Source organism: Thunnus albacares, chromosome 13, assembly GCF_914725855.1.
Source record: "Thunnus albacares chromosome 13, fThuAlb1.1, whole genome shotgun sequence".
NCBI classification, from domain to species: domain Eukaryota; kingdom Metazoa; phylum Chordata; class Actinopteri; order Scombriformes; family Scombridae; genus Thunnus; species Thunnus albacares.
The window spans coordinates 20,092,060-20,113,797 of NC_058118.1; the positions used below are offsets into that span (position 1 = coordinate 20,092,060).

The 21,738-nt window shown below is 38.1% G+C and overlaps 1 protein-coding gene across 1 annotated transcript in view; it reads right to left on the minus strand.

The window, feature by feature from the left end:
• Window positions 1–277: 277 nt before the first annotated feature.
• Window positions 278–21,738, minus strand: part of jakmip2 (janus kinase and microtubule interacting protein 2) — a 28,631-nt gene continuing 7,170 nt past the window's right edge. Inside the window, 23 exon segments of the mRNA XM_044371558.1 lie at window positions 278–2,598; window positions 2,601–2,645; window positions 4,674–4,739; window positions 4,890–5,042; window positions 5,442–5,492; window positions 5,842–5,919; window positions 6,682–6,750; window positions 6,859–6,924; window positions 7,013–7,066; window positions 7,425–7,526; window positions 9,340–9,438; window positions 9,532–9,594; window positions 9,902–9,985; window positions 10,968–11,096; window positions 11,336–11,458; window positions 11,966–12,022; window positions 12,974–13,114; window positions 13,216–13,362; window positions 13,539–13,637; window positions 13,943–14,152; window positions 14,928–15,170; window positions 15,306–15,560; window positions 16,396–16,643. Coding sequence (XP_044227493.1) covers window positions 2,449–2,598; window positions 2,601–2,645; window positions 4,674–4,739; window positions 4,890–5,042; window positions 5,442–5,492; window positions 5,842–5,919; window positions 6,682–6,750; window positions 6,859–6,924; window positions 7,013–7,066; window positions 7,425–7,526; window positions 9,340–9,438; window positions 9,532–9,594; window positions 9,902–9,985; window positions 10,968–11,096; window positions 11,336–11,458; window positions 11,966–12,022; window positions 12,974–13,114; window positions 13,216–13,362; window positions 13,539–13,637; window positions 13,943–14,152; window positions 14,928–15,170; window positions 15,306–15,560; window positions 16,396–16,524 — 2,613 coding nt within the window. The 5' untranslated portion in view covers window positions 16,525–16,643 and the 3' untranslated portion in view covers window positions 278–2,448.

Here is a 21,738-nt window from a genome sequence, read left to right on the forward strand (position 1 = left end):
TATGACAAAGAAAGATATCAGAAAAAAATCTCTGAAAATGTCTTGAGGCAGCCATTACTCTTTAACTTTGAATGCAGAGAAGACTGAAATTTATTGAATTTGGAATTATGGAATTGAAAACTGTGTGAACTTACTGTGGAGTTGGGATGTAGAAAGGAGTGGGAGATTTGGAAGAAAATTAACATTGAAGAAACTATCAGACGCTTTAAAATGCTCACCTTCAACATAAAAACCCCTTATCAAAAGATGTGAAAAGAAGACAATTTATCCTTCAAGGTCAAAGGCCATGAAATTTTTATTTTTTACAGCATTACTCGTTTTTCTGTTTATTTAATAATCTAGACGAAAGTAGGAGGGGTTAAATTCTCGTTGGAAGACAGACGGGGGTAAAGATAAAAAAAAAGATCCTCTGTGAAATAAAAACAAAAAAAATATACATTACATTACATGATAATATCAACCGCCTGAAAAAATAATTGTTAAAAAGGAACATACAAGCGAAAAAAGGGGGAAAGTGCATTTAAGGCAACTGCTAGTTAGCTGAGTTTGCACAAAAATAGTCTCAGTCATTCCCCTCGGTAAGTTAAAGTGAATGAAGTGGGTCGTAGTTACTGTTGGCTATGTAATGTGACGCTGGAGAGAGGCTAGACCTGTGAATGGAGCCAGAGGGATGGTCTGATGGCAGATACATTAGCTCAGGTACACAGGGAACAAGCACGGTCAGCTAGTAAATATTGCAGGGGCTGGGCAGAGTTAGCTTGACAGGAGAGACGTAGAGTAGGTGTAGTGTTCCATTAACTTTCTCCTGTTTCATTTGGTGGAAGTAATAGCCTAAATAGTGTTTAGTAAAAGAGGGCCGTTAGTATCAAAGAAGTTTTGGTTAGTACAAAAGAAGGGTAGAGAGAGAACCTACAGTATTCTTGAGAGAGAAATGGGGGAAGTTGTTTTTTTTCTGTCTTTTCAGTCATATGAATTTAGCTTTTGCCCATTTTTTGTGTGATAAGAAATTACTGATGACATAACTGTTAGATCTGAATTGAAACCAACCAGGTAGACTTTGCAAGGTAGTCTGAAAATATTTACAGTTTTGTTAAAAGTTCATGTAACTTTAAAGGGTGAGTAGTCGAAACTTGTTCAGGTGAAACCAGCACCCCCTGCTGGTCAACCAGAGCAATACATTTTCAACAGAAAGAATAAGGAACATACTGTAGGTGATAAGGAGGGCAGACAGAGGAAGGGGAGGCAAATATTCTGTTATTCCACATTCATATTCCAATGATTTTTCAGTTATAATTTCCAAGGAAATAAAGTTCATCTTTGCAGCTGTCACTACAATATATCAGAGCAATTTATACCCCATTTGAGTCATCCATAAACTGCCAAGTACATCAACTGTTCGAGCTGCTTCAGAGAGTTAAAAGAAAACGGCAACTATTCACAGAAATATAAGGGGGAGACTACATGAAATAATTCAGACACATGTACATATCAACAAATGTGTATATATTACAGTACAGAATTAGGATGTTTTCTCAGTGGAAATCTTGGGACACAGTATCTGAGTGGTGGGAGCTGTAAAAAAGAAACAAAGGAAGAAAAAAAAACCAAGAAAACCAGAGAGTAAAGCTCTTACAGTCTGCTGGCTTTTGAGAAAAATTAAGAAGCGGTTTGAAAATCCGTAGGTTTTTCTGTGGAGATCCAGACTGAGTGGAGCTGGATCAGAGAGCTTCATTTCACACTTGATCTTTTCTTCTTCTTTTTATCTCTCTTCACTCAAGTCTGTTATCAGTGTCCGGTGAAGTTGCGTCCTGTATCCCCGGTTCAGCTATAGTGTCTGTACACACTAGTCTCTGCAGTGTAGTTCAGGTCTTTTTTCCAGGAGAGTCCTAGCAGTCTGTGTAAGCACCATTCTGGGAACAGCGAGGGCAGGCCAGCCTGTAAGACACCATGTCCTGAGTGTTCCTTATTATAATCTGACCTGAGACCAGTCTGTTCAAATGGCCTCCGCTCTCATGGGTCCTGAGTTGGCTCGCTTCTATTCACCGAGAGGTTGCATTCGCAAAGAACGTCCTTTCAGGTTTGGAAAGGAAAGAAGAGAAAAAGAAGAGAAGCTGTGGTCTGGCGGTTTGTTTGCCTCTTTGTCTATGTGTTTTTCTGTCTGTTTATATTCCCACTGTGGCTAAATGGTGGTGAATGACATATTATTACCCTGCATGGCAGAGAGAACATTTCCCAGGCTTTGGTTTGGATTTGTCAAAGCATCTGTGTATGCATGCGTGTCGGTAAACTGTATGTAAGTACATACTGTATAGGTGTGTGTGTCTGCGTCTATTGTGAGCGTCTTTCTAAATGTGTGTCGTTGTTGCAGCTGTTTGGAGAGACGTTTAATGTCCAACACCGCTCTAAAAAATATCATCCTGGGCAGCATCCTGAGAACCCTACCCCCATTTAAAAAAACACAAAAACAAAAAGAATAAGATCTGAAGTGTGAACGTCCATGACCAACAAACGACACGTCCATCTATACTGACAGCAGTCACTGATGTTATGACATTTGCAGCCACTGCTATGCACATTGTTCCACACTTGTCCAGAAAATAAATAACACTGCAGTCACAAACAAGATCTCCAAGCTGACACACCACCTGAGAGAGAAACACAGAGAGACAGGAGTCATAGAGAATTAGAACAAAATTCGACATGCACTGAACATTTTGTTATATCTTTTTTATATCTTAATCTTAAGATATCATCTTTTTTATCTTTATGTTTGTATTTAGCAGTGTTTCAGCAAGTCTATCATTACAGTGCATTCCCCCTAAATGTTGACGTGACCTAATCCTTTTTTATTTCTCTTTTTTGTTGCTTATGTGTAATCCCCACAGAGAATTATCACCCAACTCTGCACTTCCTCTCAGATTTGTGGGGTATTTCAGGGTCTTGTCGCTTTGGTTTTACAGCCAAGATCTTTACAGTCTGAGTTCAACTCTCTGATCGACGTCACTTCCTGCCGAGGCAGACAGCTGTTTTCAGTGGGAAAAAGCTCTGCACGCTACTTACTCTGCACCAAACAGCAGCTAAAGAGCCAGATATTAGGAGTTGGTGGAGAGTTAAAAGGAGAGTGAATACTGGACTTGCATTCTCCAGGGGCCAGAAATATGACATCAAATAAATGGCAATGTTGCTCTGTGCCTCCTGCTAACAGTTTAGCCATAACAACTTTATTAGGTGATAATATGTCAATGTTGTTTTTGCAGCTTGTTGTGCTGCCCCCAAGTTGCTAAAAAATCTAAAATCTATCAATGCAGGTTTAAAGGTCATTGCTGATATAACACCTAAGTTGTAACAACATTTTAATTTTCCTGCAAGACTGTTTACTGTTTTCATGATTTAAAAAACAGAGACACATAGAAACATGGGTTATGAGCTCAGAGGTGACAACAAACAACATATACAAGAAGGGGAAGAGGTGGTGATGTTGACGGCACTGTTTGCTTCCTGAGATATCAGCTACTGTACCTGGAAACCTTTCAATAAGCACAAATGATATAGTTATGTGATATTGAAGAAAATGTTGAAGGATGATTAAGTAGAAAGATTTTGAGAGTGTAAAGAGAAAGAAGGAATGACAGTTGAATATTTCTAAGTGAAGGCAAGGTGAAGCCAGTAAATGTGTAGGAGAGAGGGTGAGCAGACCAGGGTCAAATAACTGTTGCTTCTAGAAAGGACTGAGCCCCCTTGTGGTCAAAAGGTAGAGAAACATCTCAAAATGTCACCATTGTACAGTTGAGGGTCTGTAGTTTTTTACCAGCTGTAGTAATGTCAAGTGAGCATTAAGTACAGTAGTATTTGGACATACAGTATATTTTGTGTATTAACCATAAAGACGAATTGCAGAGTGTCTTTTTCATTTTATATCAATGCAGCTTCTACAGTTCAATTACGACAGTTTATTTTCTATCTGTTCTTATTTGTTTTCATTTAACGGGTATGATGAATGAAATTACATTAATTTAAAATGATTAAAAAATCTAAACTTTTATTTTAAAGGCCAGAAACCCTTATCAGATAGTATTAATGTTACTAGAGAAATGCATCTTGACTGAGCGCTTGTCAAGGCCAATCCAGGCTATGTTCCCAGAGTATTCCCAGTTTTTACTTTGGCTGCTGCACTACGCCAAAACACTTAGTGTGCAGTTTCTGTTTTACTAGGAACATATTTGACCGAGGTCGACAAGAGAGAGGGTGCTGGTTTGAGCGTTCTACTCAAAGCCCGCAGGACTCACCTCTGCTACGGGACACGCCAAAGACTTCAAGGCCAAAGGATAAAGGCGAGAGAAAAGAACAAGAACAGAAACAAAAACTGGAAAGAAAGAAAGACATGAAGAAGGGACAAAGAAAGTGAGAGAATTAGAGGAACACTTGACATACAGCGTGTTAGTAACAGCAGAAACACACAGGTTCACCGTACAAGGAAACACATACAGTATCAATAATGAAACCATACGGAATATTACTTATGTGTTCATAGGCTTTCAGCTGAAAAAATCCTCTTAATTACGGCTGCCTGTCAGCAACAGCCTTAAAGTCTTATAAACTTGGTATCATTTCATCATGAGTTTCATGTAATTGACGGATGTGGTCACGACAGAAAGACATTAAACATGGCCTACCTTTTCCTCCAGGTCTTTAATTTGCCTCCTCTGGATTTCTGTCTTGTCTTCAAGGTCTCGAATTCTCTGCAAACATTCAGAGAGAAAATGGTGATTAGGACAAATGCCATTTACTTTTGAAAGAGAGGGGTTAAATCTCCAGCCAACAGAGGTTTCTCACATGCAAACCTATTTTCACACAAAGTTCTATTATCAGATTCACAGACATGGACGGACCTGGTGCGCCTGGTGCAGCAGTTCCATCCTCTCCTGGAGGATCTGGCAGTCGTACTCTCGACTCTTCCTCAGCATCTGCCTCCTCAGCTTCTCCACTGCCGTCCGCAGCTCGTCCTTCTGAAGCTCATCTAGAGGCTCACCATACTTTATCACCTGCAGGAAGGAGACAGGCACCAGACAGAGTAGATACCATGAAGGTTTTTTTTAAAACCCATGGTAATATTTCTTGTCTTATTGTTCTAACGCAAATTCTTTTTCTATCTGTAGAGCTTTCTTGGAATAAGATTCATTGAAGCCTTCTAGAAATCTTCTGTTTCCTAGAGGCCTGTCTTTTCTTAATTCATGTTCATAATTTTAAAGACGCCACAGTCATAACATTTAATTTGCCAGAAATCATGTAAACAGGTCATTAAGACTCCGTGTAGATAGTGCAGATGTTTCAGATTAGTGGGATTTGCACGATCATGAGAATTCATTTTGAAAGCAAATTCATAATCATTTTTTATGAATAATAATAATAATGATAATATTATGGCTATAATATGTAAGAACCTTGTCCTGCTGCAGGGCGTTGTATAACGTTGCTTCCAACTCCTGGATTTGCTGTCGAGGGGAGAAAAGAGGAGTTGTTATTACTTTTAATGTCATACAAACACACACAGTACTACTGTACTATACTTATGAGGACTCTGTATTGACTTACCTTCATCCCCTGAAGGCTTAAACATAACCCTATCTATAACTACTGCATACCTAAACCCAACTCTTAGCCTAATCTTTTCATGATTCTAACCACAACCCTAAAACCAAGTTTTAACCTGAAAGTTAATGATAAACCTTGTGTGGACCCACATATTTGTCTCCAGATGGGAGACGACTCTCAACATTGTGATGGTGAACAGATTTTGGCTCCACAACTCGATGTATACATGGCAAACAAACACACACTTACCATGTAGGCCTGGTCCAGGGCTTGTTTTCTGTAGTCCAGCTCCTCTTCTAGATATCCTTTTTGTTTACAGAACATTTCCTGTACAGATTGTATAGGGCAGGGTCCATGAGGAGGAAGAAAAAGGTTTTTTTAGCTACTCAGTTACAACATAATACTTAATTCAAACCAACATTTAAGCCCATGTGATTAAGCCTACAGTATAGATATGGATTTATTTAAATAATATAGATAATCCATGACCCTGTAAATGCACTATTAACTCCGATTTCAGCAACATTTTCTAAAAACTACAGTGGCCAGCTGTTTTAGGATATCATTTAGCCTTTTAAAAAAGTATACATTTGTGACCCATTTTAAAGTTTTATGTCTTCAGTAGGAATCAATGGGCTCAGGACAGAAAAGTTTGTGAGTTGGACTAACACGTTGTTGCTTAGTGCTTTTCATGGGACATCAAGAGAATATCGCCAACCTTATCCTTTAACCACCAATGACAAAAATACTGAATGGAATGTTTTTTATTCTATTTTATTGTTCTTGTATTTAGAGAGATTAATTTATTATGATGATTCACTATTTAGGACTAAGTATTATACAGGTAATAACTATAAAAAGTGAGTTACCAACAAGGACCTTTTTGTTTTTGTTTGTGCAATGTGGCCTTTTTTATTACATCGTAAACTTAAAACTGGATGAAACACTCTATGGTAGTGTGCCTGATTTCCAGCATAATCTGTAGCTCTTTTGTCCTATCACATAATGTCTCCCCTGACCTAAGCTAACATTTACCGTTTCACAACCTTTAAAACATGTTTTTTCCTGTGAAAGACTGATGTCACTCACCATCTCTATTTCAAGATCCATCATCTTCTGGTGAAGAGCTGCCTCTGTCCCTTCAATCTGTTGAATCCACTAGAGGGCAACAAACAGCAAAACATGAATCTGTGCAGCACAAACAAGTCTGTATGTCAGTTGATATGACTGTTATCCAAGGAACCATGATGTAGTCTCCAAACTTACCTTTTCTGCTAGTGACAAAACAGTGCTAGCCTGAATAATGGCCACTTGCTCCTCATTCCTTAAGTTCTATACAAAAGGAAAAAAAAATACTTTCATGAATAATGTTCCTGTATTAAGCATCATATGTTGATATGTCGAATTACACATGAGTTACCCCGTTGTCTCCCAGGATATCTAGAAGTTTGATGAGATCTGGTATGCACACATCCTGTCAAGAAAACAGAATAAAAACCTGTCAGGAGCATCACATAAACCATTTACCTTCTGCTTTTACTTTTAATCAATATTCTTTTCCACTTATTACATGTTATGAGTTTGCAATCTTGTGATTGGAACTCCACATGCAGTCATCTCATACGAAGATGGCAGGTGGTGTTATTCTTTTAAGAGTGATATAAAGATAAAGGTCGTTAAAATGAAAAACGTGTAAAAGGGATATAGAAACATGCAACATCTCAATTTATGGCACATGTACTGCACTGTACTGGGATACCTGGCCAGAAAAGATACTTTATGAGTAATTTTTTAATAAAATGATAAAACAGAGACTTTATTCTTCTGCATACCTTGACACCCTCCTTCATACAGTAAATCTGCAGTGCACTGACTCCCTCGGAGAAGGGATGTATCCTCAGGTGGTTGAATGGAGGAGACTTCCTCTCACGCTCCTACAACAACAGAAATACACATTTCATTATGCCAAAAACATGTGTAACTGTCTGTTTTGCTTCTGTATTCAAATCAGACCTGGATGAAACTGTACTTGTTTTAGACTGTTATCTGCAGAAAAATTACATTTTTTTTTTATCAAACTGCATAAATGAATATTTATATTCAGATTTTTCATGACACTCTTATAGGTTACCAAAAAAACTACTTTAGCGCTGATGAAATGAAATGAAATATCAACCTGAGATTCTCTTCTTCTGACATTAACCTCATTTAGCTCTTGCTGTATTGACCCTTCGACTCTTTTTCAACAACCACTAACTGCTGATAATCCTTCACATTACTGCTGTTAAACTAGTCCCAAAATTCTCTGATTCAGTCCATCATTGTTTCCACTGATGTCACTTTTTTATTTTTTTCATTGATGATGATTTAGTGTCAGTCATTGGTGCTCTTTGCTTTGTTTAGCCACGAAAATGCCAACCACTATTCTAGACAAATGGCATCACCAAGTACAGATACCACCCTGGTCACAGCCTTTTACCACTGAGGTCAGACACTGATTTTTTTTTTCCCCCAAGCAGCCTGAAGAGTACTGAATGAGGATAATTATACCTCTGTACAATTGCACAGACTCTTTTTTAACAGTATTTGCACAAATACATGCACCTTGATCTGTGTCCACTTTAAAAAACCTCAAGCTTGTATGCAACAGAAAACATTTCACTACTGTCATTTAGGGAATGTATTTGATTTCTATGTGAGAAATAAAATAATTTAAATTAAGGTTAAATCACTGTAATGTTTTAAAAGTACACCTTAGTACTTTGATGAGTACATCGACAGTAAAGTGATGCCTTCTCCTTTGTACTCACTAGGTGGCAGCTTTGGCCCTCACAAGCATGTGTTAGTATCTGCACTGCAGCACAGCCAGAACACAAAGACCACTGTCAGCTAGTTATCATCATGACTGACAGGCTAGTGGGCTGCCTGTCTTTACAGCTGAGTGGATGACTTGACAGGCAAGATTAACATAGAAATCTGTCCTTTAGTGATTCATCAGTTAGCACACTGAGTTTAGTTTAGTTCCTCTGACCTTCATTTGAAGTGGAAATTGATTTATTAAAACAGCAAAACAAGTGCCACACTGTATAGTTTTTTAAATCTCAATAGTCTTTACATCTTCCAACTTTATGTCATGGCTCAGCATCTGTACCTTTACAAAAATATATTATTTCTGAGAGACTGATCTCCAGGAAACCAGACTATGAGATCACTGTAGCCAGGGAATAGCTCTGTCAAAACTGCAACAACAGCTGTTTTTTTTCCGTCAAAAAGTGGCCAAGATCTGATTTGCAACGGAATATCAAATCTTGGCTTAATTTATTTTATACTGTACTTTGTTATTACATAACAGACATAAATAATAGCATGAAAAACAATTTGGATGGCAATAAACACCGGTAAAATGTGAGACTTCCCTTTAATCATCAAGGGGTTATTTCTGTGATGGATATGCGGACAGGAGCTTTTGGAAAGACTAACATTGGTTTTGTAACCTAACAGAGTCCCTGTAAAATGATGTCAGGATGTGTTCTCAGCATACTAAAATGTTTTTCTGGATTTCAGTAAAACACCAATAAAATGGTTCACACTGTTGGACCAGTAACCTGGCTAGTAAAATGATATTTGATCTTACAGCCTGATCAGTTTGCCTCACAAGACACATTTATTAGATTACAAACATTTTGGAAGAGCTTTGGACTCATCTCACAGGAACATTTGTCAAGCTTGTTTATCTTTGTGCCTCACCTCTAACTCCAGTATCCTGAACTCTAACAGCTCATTCTGGTCTTTGGAGTCTTGGAGTTCTTGCTGCAGCCGACTGCACTCTGAGTCCATCTTTTCCACCTGGACATCAGAAAGAATTAATAAGAAGATAGGAAGAAGTACTTGATCACAAATTTATTCAGATACCTTGGATGAAAGTTTTAAAAGCGCAACCTTCTCTAATAGCTCCTGATTCCTTCGTAAGAAGAGTTGCTTCTCCTCCACCCATTTGGAGTCCTGATGGAGAAAAGAGGCAGTTGATGCTTTAAATCACAGCTATTTTAACAAAGACAAAATATAATTTGCTTTATCTTGTCTCAAGAGATATCCCCTGTTAAGATCCTAAGATGTAGATAGAGTTAAGTTATTGGTTCAAGAATTAAGATATTCACTGGATATCTTTTAATTTATTTTTTGTTGTATTTTTGTGTGTAATCGATAGGCTTCTTAAAATGAAAAACAGCATATACAGCATATTTCATGTCCAATCCACACCCATGCATACATGCATGTGGCTTCATTTATGTGTGTGCGTATGTCCTACCTGTCCCTTCAGGGTCAGTTCCTTCTCCAAGTCCTCTATTTTGGCCTTATACCTGAGAATGTCTGCTTGGAGCTGCTCCTGCGCCTGAAACATAGCAAAACAGCGATTCAGTCATTTTTGATCTGTCACTGTGTCACGAAAGCACGTCAGCTTCATTCTTTTGTCACTGTAACACTGGTGCAACTGCTATGCACCATCAAAAGTGGTGTCAGTACTCTCAGCCCAATACACAATATAGTTATGTCCAAAAGTCAAAAGAAAAAAAAACCCTGAAGCCTTAAATGAAGCTTTGTGTCCTTGTAAAACATGGTCCATTACCTGGCCTACATTACGTATTTGCATTTGGGCTGCAAATATCCCTGTTACTGAACCACTTCTTTCTTTCTCTATGTCACATTAGAATTAAATATTCACACCTAGAAAGAAAACCGCTTAAAATATTTTATAAATGAGCAAATTATCAAGGGAATAGTTGTAATTCATCTCTGAGCAGGAAAACTGAAGAACCACAACTGGCTTCATCTGAATGTGGCTTTGTAAGAGTCACAAGTGTGCAGCTGGGGGAGTTGCCAATAGTTTCTCTCAGGAAAGGGTTCTTGAAGCATGTCAGCTCATTACAAGTGGTCCAGTACTCAAAAGATGTTAAGGACCACTACACTAGAGGGCAACCTACTGTATTGAAATCCAAGCTGGCTTTTGTTTTTTGTCTATTGCTTACTCTTTAATGTTATACTGAGCAGTACAGATGAAACATGGTCCTGAAATGACCAGTCTTATATAATAAAGCTGTTTTCAAAATCATGTGTTAGGATATAATTTCAATCTAGAGATAATCAAATTATGTGTAACTCAATTCCCACAACCATTTGACACGAAGTCTCAAATGTCTGTACCCTACTTCAACCTACCTCAGACATAACTAATGAGGGAAATTACAGGACTATTTGGATGTTTGTTTTCACTGGATGGTGATCAAAACGCCTTATTGACAAGGGTATTTTATTTATTATTATTTATATTTATTTAAACCCAAAATGAAAGTGATTTTCTCACTGTGTATATGTACCTTGGCTTCCATCTCAGCGTCCAGTATGCCTCCTTTCTGTTCCTGCAGCAGGGCATAGGCTCGCTGTAAGGCCTGATACTCCCTGGTCAGCTGACGGAAACGCAGCTCAGACTCCTCATTGGCTAGACCCTTGTTTGACACAAACATATTAGAGGTTAAAGTCTGTGGTTGCATTGGACTGATATCCCTATTTAGATGCAACTGAATGGATTTGGTGGCAATGCTGGAAGTCGAGGAGTTAAAACAGATAGTCTGACATAGAATAATTTCAGGATATTGATGTGAATGTAAATGTGGTGACAGTGATACACTAAAGAATGGAAGGTAAACGTTCTTCGTGATACGATGATTACAAGGCAACTTCTCACCTCATCCAGGTCTTCATCAGGAGTAGCAGGGGTCCTGTCCATCCGGAATGAAGCCACTGAGGACGTTTCGGAGTCCATAGATTCTTCATCATACCCAAAGAAGGTGTCTACTACGATGTGCCTCTGCAGAGAAAAAAGTTGAAAGATGTACAGATCTAACAACCACTGATGGTCAGTGTCCAAGGATTTTTATGCCTGGCTGATAACATCTCAGTTTAAAGTGACAACTTTTGGTCTGCAATGTTGGGTTTCCCAGATAATTTTATTTTTATATTGTTGTACATAGCAGAATACACCTTTTGTGGCATTATCATTACCATCGGCAACATGTGAGTGCTAGTTTGAAATTGGTTTAAACTGTAAAGAGTTAAGTTTTTTAGACTTTCAAGGGATTCTACTTCCTCAAGACTCAGTGACTTGCTTAACTACGTACAAAGCCATTAATGTAGAAATGGTTAGCCTTTTTGATAAATATTGGATTTTTTTAATAAACACTAAGTACCACTTTGCAAGTGTTGCAAGATTTTGTCTTGTTTTCAAAGAATACTCCATCTGCCTATTGCTTTTATATACTGGAAACAAAACTATGTGAACTTAAACATAAATAGCCACAAATTCGATTCTTTCTACCTTAATTGGCCTGGAACTTCTTTTATGCCTTTTCTTTCTTAGTAGTTTCTCTCGGTCCTGGAAAAACAGACAAACGGAAAGAAAAATAGTTAACACACCACTGTACTATTACACATATCCTACTTTTTTTCTCTTTTAAAATTAAATTTGAAGAAAAAAAACAAACCAAGGAATCAATTTATTCATAACACTGAAACAAGCTATGATTCTAACAAGAAGACAGCAGTTATCATGTTGATGGAATTAAGTTATTTTAGGAACAGAGTATTTTTATGTTTAAGTTAAGAGTTTAACATGGGATATCTACTTGAATACATCATATTGAATGATTATTTATCAAGCACATGATTCACTGATCCTGACTTGTGGTCACTTTTATTTGAAAAGTGTGACATGCAGTATGATGCGTTATTTCTTCATCCTGCTCCATCCTTGCATGTTTTCATTCCTTTCCAGTGATCACAAATGTATTCTCTGGTTATCACAGCAGCCAGAGAATAAAGTAGTTGAATGGTGATAATGTGGTTAGCAAACCTCAGCTCAGGATCTGTGGTCTGATCATTAAGATTATTACTTTATTATATTTGTAAAATAAGCTGCACAGATGACCTGGTTATGAGAACATTTAATTTATGCAGCAATACTGATGGTAATCTATATGTCAGGTTGTTCTTAAAAGACAACAGTATACAGGTGACCACAGCATTATAGCTGCTATTTAAATATAACCCAGATAAGCAATGATTTTATAAGTGATGAACAATTTGACGTTAATGATCTGAAAATCTTATACAAAACATGTAAAAAGGAGGTGTCTCATACACTGTATACTGTGTATGTTTGCTGCCTCTTCATAATAAGGGTAAAAGGACATCTGGTGTCCACATGAGCTGAGGATTGACCCTAATGACCCTCAACTGCCTACTCTGCAAAATACTGAAAACATCAAAAGAAACCTCAAACACAGATGCAAATTTTCATCCTTGGGATGTAGAAAAAAAAACATACTCTTGTCAGTTCGTCAATCATGCTTTGTTGTTCCAGGACTTGAAGCTTGAGAAAGGCTATTTCCTGGTCATCATGGGCTTGGTCCAAGTCATTCAGAGACTTCAGCTTCTTTAGTGGAGGATGGGAACTGATTTTCTCCCTCTGCAGCCACATAACAGAGAGACAAAAGTCCTTTAAGATCAAAGCACCTGCTTACCCTCTTACCTAAAAAATACTAAATGTACTGTACATATGATGCTGACCATCTCAAGGTTCTCCTTGGCCAGGCTCTTGAGTTTATCTTCCAGCTTCTGGATAGTCTGGGTCAAATCATCATTCCTCTTACTCAGCAGCTTGTTCTTGTCCAGCAGGGGCTTGCACTGCTTCTCCGACTCTCGAACTCGCTTCAGCTGGTGGGAGAAAGGGACACAAGGATACATTAAATTGCGACTGACATGAGGAAGGTGGACAGCAAGAGACAGAAACTGGAAGATCTGAAGAAGGAAAGGTAGAAAGATGAAGGTAAGTGACAGAAGGAAGAGAGAGAAGGAGGACTTTCACTTTTAAATTAAGTATTTGATCATACCAATTCATTCCTCTCATCGACCAGCAGCGAATTGCGGTCCTCCAATTTACGTATAGTTGAGTTGAGTTCAGCAATGCGCCTCTGGTTTCTCCTCAGGTCCTGACACACACAAACAAAAAACAATAAATTATTATTTAAAGAATGTCATAGAAAACAGAACTTTAGATTATTTGACTGTAATGCCAGAATGTACATAGCATGATGATTTTCTAAATATAAGCCTTGTCTGTGAGAAGAAACATCTTGTCCTTGAAACCAAACCTGGCATATTGGCACTTTAATTATGTAGTGGTATACAAGGCCCAAATCAAAGAGGAAGTTTCTCTCATGTGAATAGGTTGATATTAGTGTTTGATATGAATGACCAGAGCATAAAACTTCTCCTTGCTATCCATATCACTTACCGGGCTGCCACAGTGCTCTGCTCCATCTCCAGCTCGGCCTGGAATCTCTCTTTTCGGGCTTCCCAGGCCGCACTCGGCCTCCTTGACAAGGAATAGTTGCTCATCCAGAGCGTCTTTCTGAAGCTGCAACTTCTGTAGGAAACCTGCTGTTGACTCCAGTTCCTTCTCCAGAGCAAAGATGGTGCGGTCTTTAGATTTGATTTCATCCACCTAGTGAAGGAGAAGGAAATAGACATAGTAAAGAAATTGCTGATACATCACTTGCCTTTATTCCAGGTGTGGTACTTTTATTGCCAATGCCACTCTGCTGTAGCGGACTTTCAAAAGTAACCATCAAAAGTACAAAGACAAGGACAGTTATTGTTTTGAGAATAAACTGACATAAAAAATATCGAATATTCTCTGTTTCCAGCTTCTCAAATGTGACAATTTGCCTCCTTTCTTGACTTTACATTATTGTAAATCAAATACCTTTGGGATTTTTTTTGATTGTTGGTCATTTTTACTGTTTGCCAGTCAAAATAAGCAATTGAAATGTTATTTTTATACATGTTATGGACTTAAAGATTAATTGATTTTTATTGTAAAAAGTATTCAATGAATTAATTTGACTGCAAGAAAAAAAATTAATCAATAGTTGTAGCCCTAAATTCCACACATGTAGCCACCTACACCTCATAAATCTCTGTGCAGCAGACCCCTACTTTTATATGGGTATTTGCATCCTTATTTTTTTAAAACCTTTTACATAGAAACCCAAGCTTTGAAATTATACTTCAAAAGCCACAAAAAGGTTGGCCAGGTTGCCCTGTAGCTCTACAACAAACTTGCACACAGTTTATATGTAACAGAAATGTAGGTGGTATAAAATCTACCACACTGTGCTCCATCCCAATTCCCACGCTGTGTACGTATCCGATGTACCATTAACAGAGGCAACTCATCATATCCAGTATAAATCATTTGTTAAGTATTTCGTGTGTACCAGTCTGCGGATGTCCCTCTCACAGTCCCACTTGATCTTGGAGATCTGCTCCTGGTGCTGCTGGTGCTCCACTCGCAGGTCGCCAGCTTTCATCTTGTCAGCCTGGATCATGTTACTGAGAGCCTCATCGGTCTGCTTCTTAGAGGACTTCAGCTCTACTATCTCCTGCAGGAGCTTCACTCTCTCTTGGTCAAAGAAGCGACGTGCCTCCTCCTTGGCTTCCAGGGTCAGTGCTGTGCGCACCTGAAGAATCAGGGTGAGAAACAGGAAGGGTGTTAATGTTGCTTGGCAGAATTGTAAAATAACCTGTCCTGTGCCAAGCTCTTCTGTCCCTGTCTCAAATTAAACACAGGCTTCACTCTCCTGGCTTAACCTCACCTTCTCCCCACTGCCATCACGCATGGCGTTCAAAGCGGCCTTGAGCCTCTGGTTCTCCTGGTCTTTGATTTTGGCATGGCGAGCCAGCTCCTGCTCATGCTGCCGTGTCAGGTTTTCCCTGAGAGCCTGGAGCTCCTTTTGCTTTTCCTCGTGCCACTTGGCCCGCTGCTCTGTTAACATGGCAGTGTGACGGTGCTGCTCCTGCTCTCGCACTCGCTTTACCTCCTGCACCTTGTCCCGTTCCAGCTTGCTCACCTTGTTCAACAGAGAAAGAGGAGAGAGGAGAGAGGAATGAGGTTATTTTACACATCTAACATACCTATTACTGTACTCCAAGGAGATGTCAGTCAGTAATTTTCAATTGACTCTGGTTTACCTCTATTTTTACTTTAGTTGGGTTTCCCTTGGGGATCGGAATGACATTTCTCCCACATTGTATCGTTCATTAATAAAATCACAATTATGATGATCTCATGTAAGAAGATTGAAAGAGAGTTGAAAATGCATGGAAGAAGTGTGAAAATGTGTACATGTAAGACAAAGCTTACTTAAGTAAAACATGCTGTTCTGTACAACATGTACTGTCAACATTAATATTTAACCTGATCAGCCAACTGCAGAGGGCATAAAGATGTATATTAACAAGTGCATTGCAACAAGGCATCATTACAATGGCTTCATTACAAGGCCTTATGATGTAAGCTGTGCATTAACCCATGTGGTAATATGTTATAGTGTAGAAATACACAGAGTACAATTTTTCACCAGTAGCATGTACAGCGCTTTACCATTAACTGAACACAAGCAGAAAATCTAGGTAAATGTGTTATTTAGGGTATCATGTCACAAGATGCACTTGTACCTTTGAGACGTTGTTTAGATGTGTGCAACTGGTTGAGTCCAAAGGTTGCTGTAAAGCTTCCATTTAAAATTTCATAGTTTTGGGACCTTAACTTACAGACTGGCATTCAAAAAATTAAGAAGCCAAAATGACTTAATACTTTATGAAAGTAAGGTTTAAATCTACTAAGTATACATTGAAAATGAGCAATAATATGATCTCAAAAACTTCTGCCTTTGGATATTGTACCTTGCATTTTTCTTGGTGTAGCTCTATCTGAATGTCAGTCAGCTTGGACCTGAGATCTTCGTTGGCTGCCTGCAGGGCAGAGATGAGCGCTTCGGGCTTCTCGCCCTTCGGACGCCCTTTCTTCGCCATTTAGTCAAATACTAGAGAGGCTCTTCTAATGCTTTCATTGAGACTTCACAGAAACTTTCCAAGGCGCTCCCAACGTTTCCAGTTCCTCCTCTTCCTCATTCTCCTATTAGACAAAGGGGCTTGGGGGGTCAAGGAGAAGAGAAAAAACAAACAGTTTGAGACATAGTAGACATAGTACAGAGAGAGCAGTTCAGAGGTGACATAATTAAGACTTGATTTATGTGCAGACTAGCTTGCGCTTCGATGTGTATGTGTGTGTGAGCAGGATGACTTGAGAAGTGGCAACTCTTATATACTTCAACAGTTATAAAGAAGGTCAAAGCTGAGTTTAAACTGCAATACGGGCAGAAAAGGAAAGGTTTCTGTGGTATGTGTGCCACGGGAATTCATATAACATACATTTTGTTGTTGTCTCACAGGCAACTGAAGTTTGTCTGTTTTCCATATCCCTCCTTACCTACAAATACAGCAGTCCCTATATGCAGTGTATGTTTTTCTTTTGTGATGTCAAGACTGCAGGATCTGTCATAGTGGGTTATAACTTTGTGCTCAGACTGAACGCAAAAGTGAATTTTAGCATACAAAGTTAATGGAAAGAGGTGATCAGACACAAAAGCGTTTGCGAATTGAACATGTTTCAACTTGAGTGAAAAATCTGTCAATGCCGGGACTTTATGAATCTGCTTCAGAAATGTACAGAGACTAGAGGATACAGGAGAGAGACTCGAGGAAAAAACATAAAGAACCAGAGTTCAGTCAGAGGCTGAGCTGAACACAAACACACTGGCACAGTCGCTGTGTCTGTTGCTAGCTAGCTTACAGCTAATGTACAATTGGTGAATTGGCTGCAAACAAGGCTTTAGTTAGTGCCTCGCTCAAGGGCACTTTGCAGTGAAATGGATGTCACTACAGATTAACAATTAGCCAGCCTGCAGTTGGAACACTTTGTTATCAGTGTTATGGATCAGACCAGAAATCCTTTGGTTACTGGTTGGCTAACCTAATGTGGTTAGACACAATGTGACTATGCAGTATTGATTAGTTACAAAATGACAAGTCAATCTCTACTGACACTTGACATCAAAATTAGGTTTTACCACTTCCGATGGTACCAATCAGCACATATTATCGACATAGATTCTAATCATCTATCGATTATAAGTTGTGGCTCCTCTCCTGATCTGTTAACAGATTTACAGAACAAATATTATGGAACAATTTTCAACTTATAAACAATAAAAATCTGGTCACAGTAACTCTTTATTTTACATGTCCCATAGTTTTCTAATTTCCTAAAAAAAATAATTAAAAAATAATACCCTGTAGTACCTATTTGGGGGGTGCATAGGATCTGGTGATTATGATTTCTTTCAAAGAAAATCCTTTGGAAATCAAAAACTGCTTATAAACTCTACCCAGCTATGAAACTATATGATATAATGAATTCCTGATTATTTCTTGAAAAGTCAAATAAATATGTGGCTACTTACTAAGTGTACTGTCTCAAACATCACATTTTCCCTACCAAATTGCATAGGTCTTTCCAAGAAATGTCCTGAGAAACTACTAATAAATTATGGAACACGTAAAAAAATAATTACTACACATCATACCACTTAAAAAAATCACTGTAAGACTGTGAATATGACACTTGCACACCGCACTTTTTGCTCATGACACATTATGTATTAAGCTGTGATTAGGGTCAGTCAATTGATTAAATTCACATAATGACTGTGATGCTGTGAAGTGCTGGCAGACTGTCTAAAGGTCATATCTTGACTTAACCTGTGGTACAACTGTCTACATTCAACCACTTGAAACACTTTTTTAGGAGTATTTGAAGAATCTACAGACAAACACATTGTGTGCTTATTAATTGCAGATGCTTATTTGATTGTCTGCATAATGTGTCCTATATTTCAATTTGAAAATTATGTTATTTAGATTTATTAACTCTAAATCTAAAAGTTATTTTTATGTTATTGCTATATTGAAAATCTGATGTTATGAAATGATACAGAAATTATGTGCATGCTAATCTATTATAATATATAGTGTTTTTCCAAAAGGTTGCTAAATTGCTTCTTTTAAGGGATCTTTTAGCAGTGTCTCATGTATGTTTATTTTCATTATTGTACACTTTTGAGTAACTAGTGTACCCGCAAAAGTGAAAATGCATGTCAGTGCATGTGCACACACCATGATGACTCAGGATGAGTTGCATGGTGTCCGTCATAATCTGAGGAGCGATGACATAACATCGCTTAAAAGATTTTGAGATGCAGATTAGAGATGAAGCAGTTGTCATTATCACGTTTAGTCCACGTGGGATTTTCACTCTGCAGTGTTATGGGGCCTTTTAAAAGTGCTGCTGCTCTTTTTAAGTATCACTTATGGATGTTGTCCAAGGAAACACTCATGAAAACCACTGCCTAGATCAGTAGCTGTACATGAAGTACTGTGTAGTCAGCACATCGCACTGAAAAAAGGGCTAAGTGACATTTTCTTTTTAAATTTTTTTTAATATATATTTTTAGGGCATTTTTATGCCTTTATCATAGACAGTGAAGAGAGTTGACAGGAAACGAAGAGGAGAGAGATGGAGTTGACATGTGACAAAGGTCTGCTGCTGGAGTTTGACCGTGGATGTTGCAATTATGTGGCGTGCGTCTTAACCAGTAGGTTACCAGGGCTCGCCCAGAGTTAACTTGTAATCAATAATTAATGATGAATATGAGATGTTTTGCAGAGGGAACTTCAGTTTCTTTGACTTTGTGTTTGTTACCTAATGTCACTGTGTAAAGGGCACCCAGTAGTCCCCGTTTTTATGTCTTTTTCCATTTTCATACAAAAACATGATTAATTTAGAAGGGGAGGGATATATGTTTTTGAATATTTTCTCAAAAAACTCAAAAGATATTAAATGTACAATGTTAAAACAGAAATTTTTGCAGCTCAAGCAGTTGCTGCCAGCAAATGTTTTGGCATTTGTCCTTCATAAACAATTACAGTCTATAAAATTGTCATTCATTTATTTTCTGTTGACCAATAGATTTATTAACCAGCTGTTTCAGACCTAACATATATCACATAAGCCTTTTTCGCTTAAGACATTTTGACATGTCATAGAATGAAAATCATGTGTAAATATTAAAATTAATGATGGCTACATTGTATTGTGCATGCTGGCTCGTGACACTTGTATAGAACAGAGCCATCGTTACTGTTACTAGTAACACCTGTGCTTTTCCTAATAAGTTAAAATGGCAGCTGTGAAAAAGGCATATTTTGTAAAAGGAAAAAAGTTGTTTTCCCATCTAACCCTAACCTTGCCTGGGTCTCTTGACCTACATTTTTAGGTCCTGTTTACTCCAGTGTATCTATCTATGTAGGGCTAGTGGAGGAGCAGATAAAGTATCTGTACAAAATGTACATTTACACAGCTTATGTAAGTATAGAGAATGTTAACAAATCCAGAAGTCAGACAAAGTAGAGTAGAGTAGGTTAGTTTTTGGATGTTTGCCATGTAAAAGGTCCTGAACACCCACACAATTATTGTGTCTGATTGGACCTCCGCTCAGGTTGAAGGTGAGCGGAGCTACACTGGGAATTACGGGACACTGACGTACTTTGTGTTCTAATAATTAGGATAAATGCGTAACTGTTATTGTCCGACTTGAACAGGTACAACCAAGTTAACAGGAAAGTGAGGGAGACGTCAATCAATCACCGACTGTGCACACTAAAGCCCGACCCATTGATCAGCCAATATTAGCTTATTGCAGATATACTGGTATCGGTGTATATGTCAGCCAATAAATGACAAGAAATTGAAGTACATGTTATGTAATACATGTTTTGAAACAGTGTCACCATTCTACAGTTTGTCCACAAGAGAGTAATGACAAGAATAGGATGGTATGTCCTGACTCAGTACATTTCTAATCACAAAAACAAAATTAAGGGAGCCTTATCAAACATGTTTGCAAGAACATGTTGAACTAACTTTCCCAATATAAATTTGTGCCTTGATGTGAGATTTACAATCTTGGTATACTGTTAATGGCACCACACTGCTCTGAGACTTTTCTCTGAACTCACAGTGAGCCTGAAGTCAAAATCATGATCAAACTGAGTAGAAAATCTATCTAGTGCAAGGAAATGATTAGATATTATAGGATTATACAGTATGGTGGGACAGAAATATAATGAAATTCAGCTCAAGAATTAGTTTGAATCGCCCTCATAAAAATAATCAATGACACGGTTGCCTGCATTAGATTGCCTGAAACTTTACGCTTAATATTTTTCCCGATGCTGCAGTAGATCTGATCTGTAATTGGGGTAAGGGAATACAGGAAACTCTAGGAAGGATACTCAAGTCTCAGGAAAGGGGTATCTATCTCCACTTGCAAAGGGAAAAATCATGGCATAATTTATTTGTACTTTGTTTTGCACCGTAACATTACACCACTCTTGGTCGCAGGATACTGGACCGGGATATCTCCTCCCAGACAGGCTGTTATCCTTACTCAGCACTCCCTTCTTTACCTGACAGGCTGTGCATGTAGAGTTGGTTTAATATTTTAACAGACACAGCTACAGCAGCAGATTCCTCTGCATAAAGGGTAGGTTTACCTAATAACTGCCTTTTTAGTGTGCTATTCTTAGCAGATGATGGACGGAGAACGGAGCTTTTTCGTCCTACCCAAAACATTTTAGCAGACCTCAACAGGCCTTGTTGAGGTTTGTAACACTACATACTTCCCAACTCTCTCTCATACAGGCTGGTTATGTCAGCTACTGTCCCAGTCATTTGTGCAGTGTGATGTAGTACCATGATTCAGTTTAGACAATGTTTTAGATCTTATAACTTGAACTTTTTTAAAAATACATTGATTATTGTTATTAATCATTATATTGGTACCATGTTCTAACAGGGCACCATTTATAAAGAGTTTAAAAGTTGTAACTTTTTTAAATGGTTAATAAATAATCTACAAATGCTTTACACATCAGTTATAAACCCTTAATAAACATATATTTTAGGTTGTCAGGTTGTGAGAAATCCCTTTGGCTGGTGTTTATACTTTCTATATGATAATAATGCTGTTATAAATTGGTTGGTAATCGATTAACAACTGGTTGTTGGTCGTAAATGGTCAAACAAAGGGATTTTTTCACAACCTGACAACCCAAAATTTGTTCTTA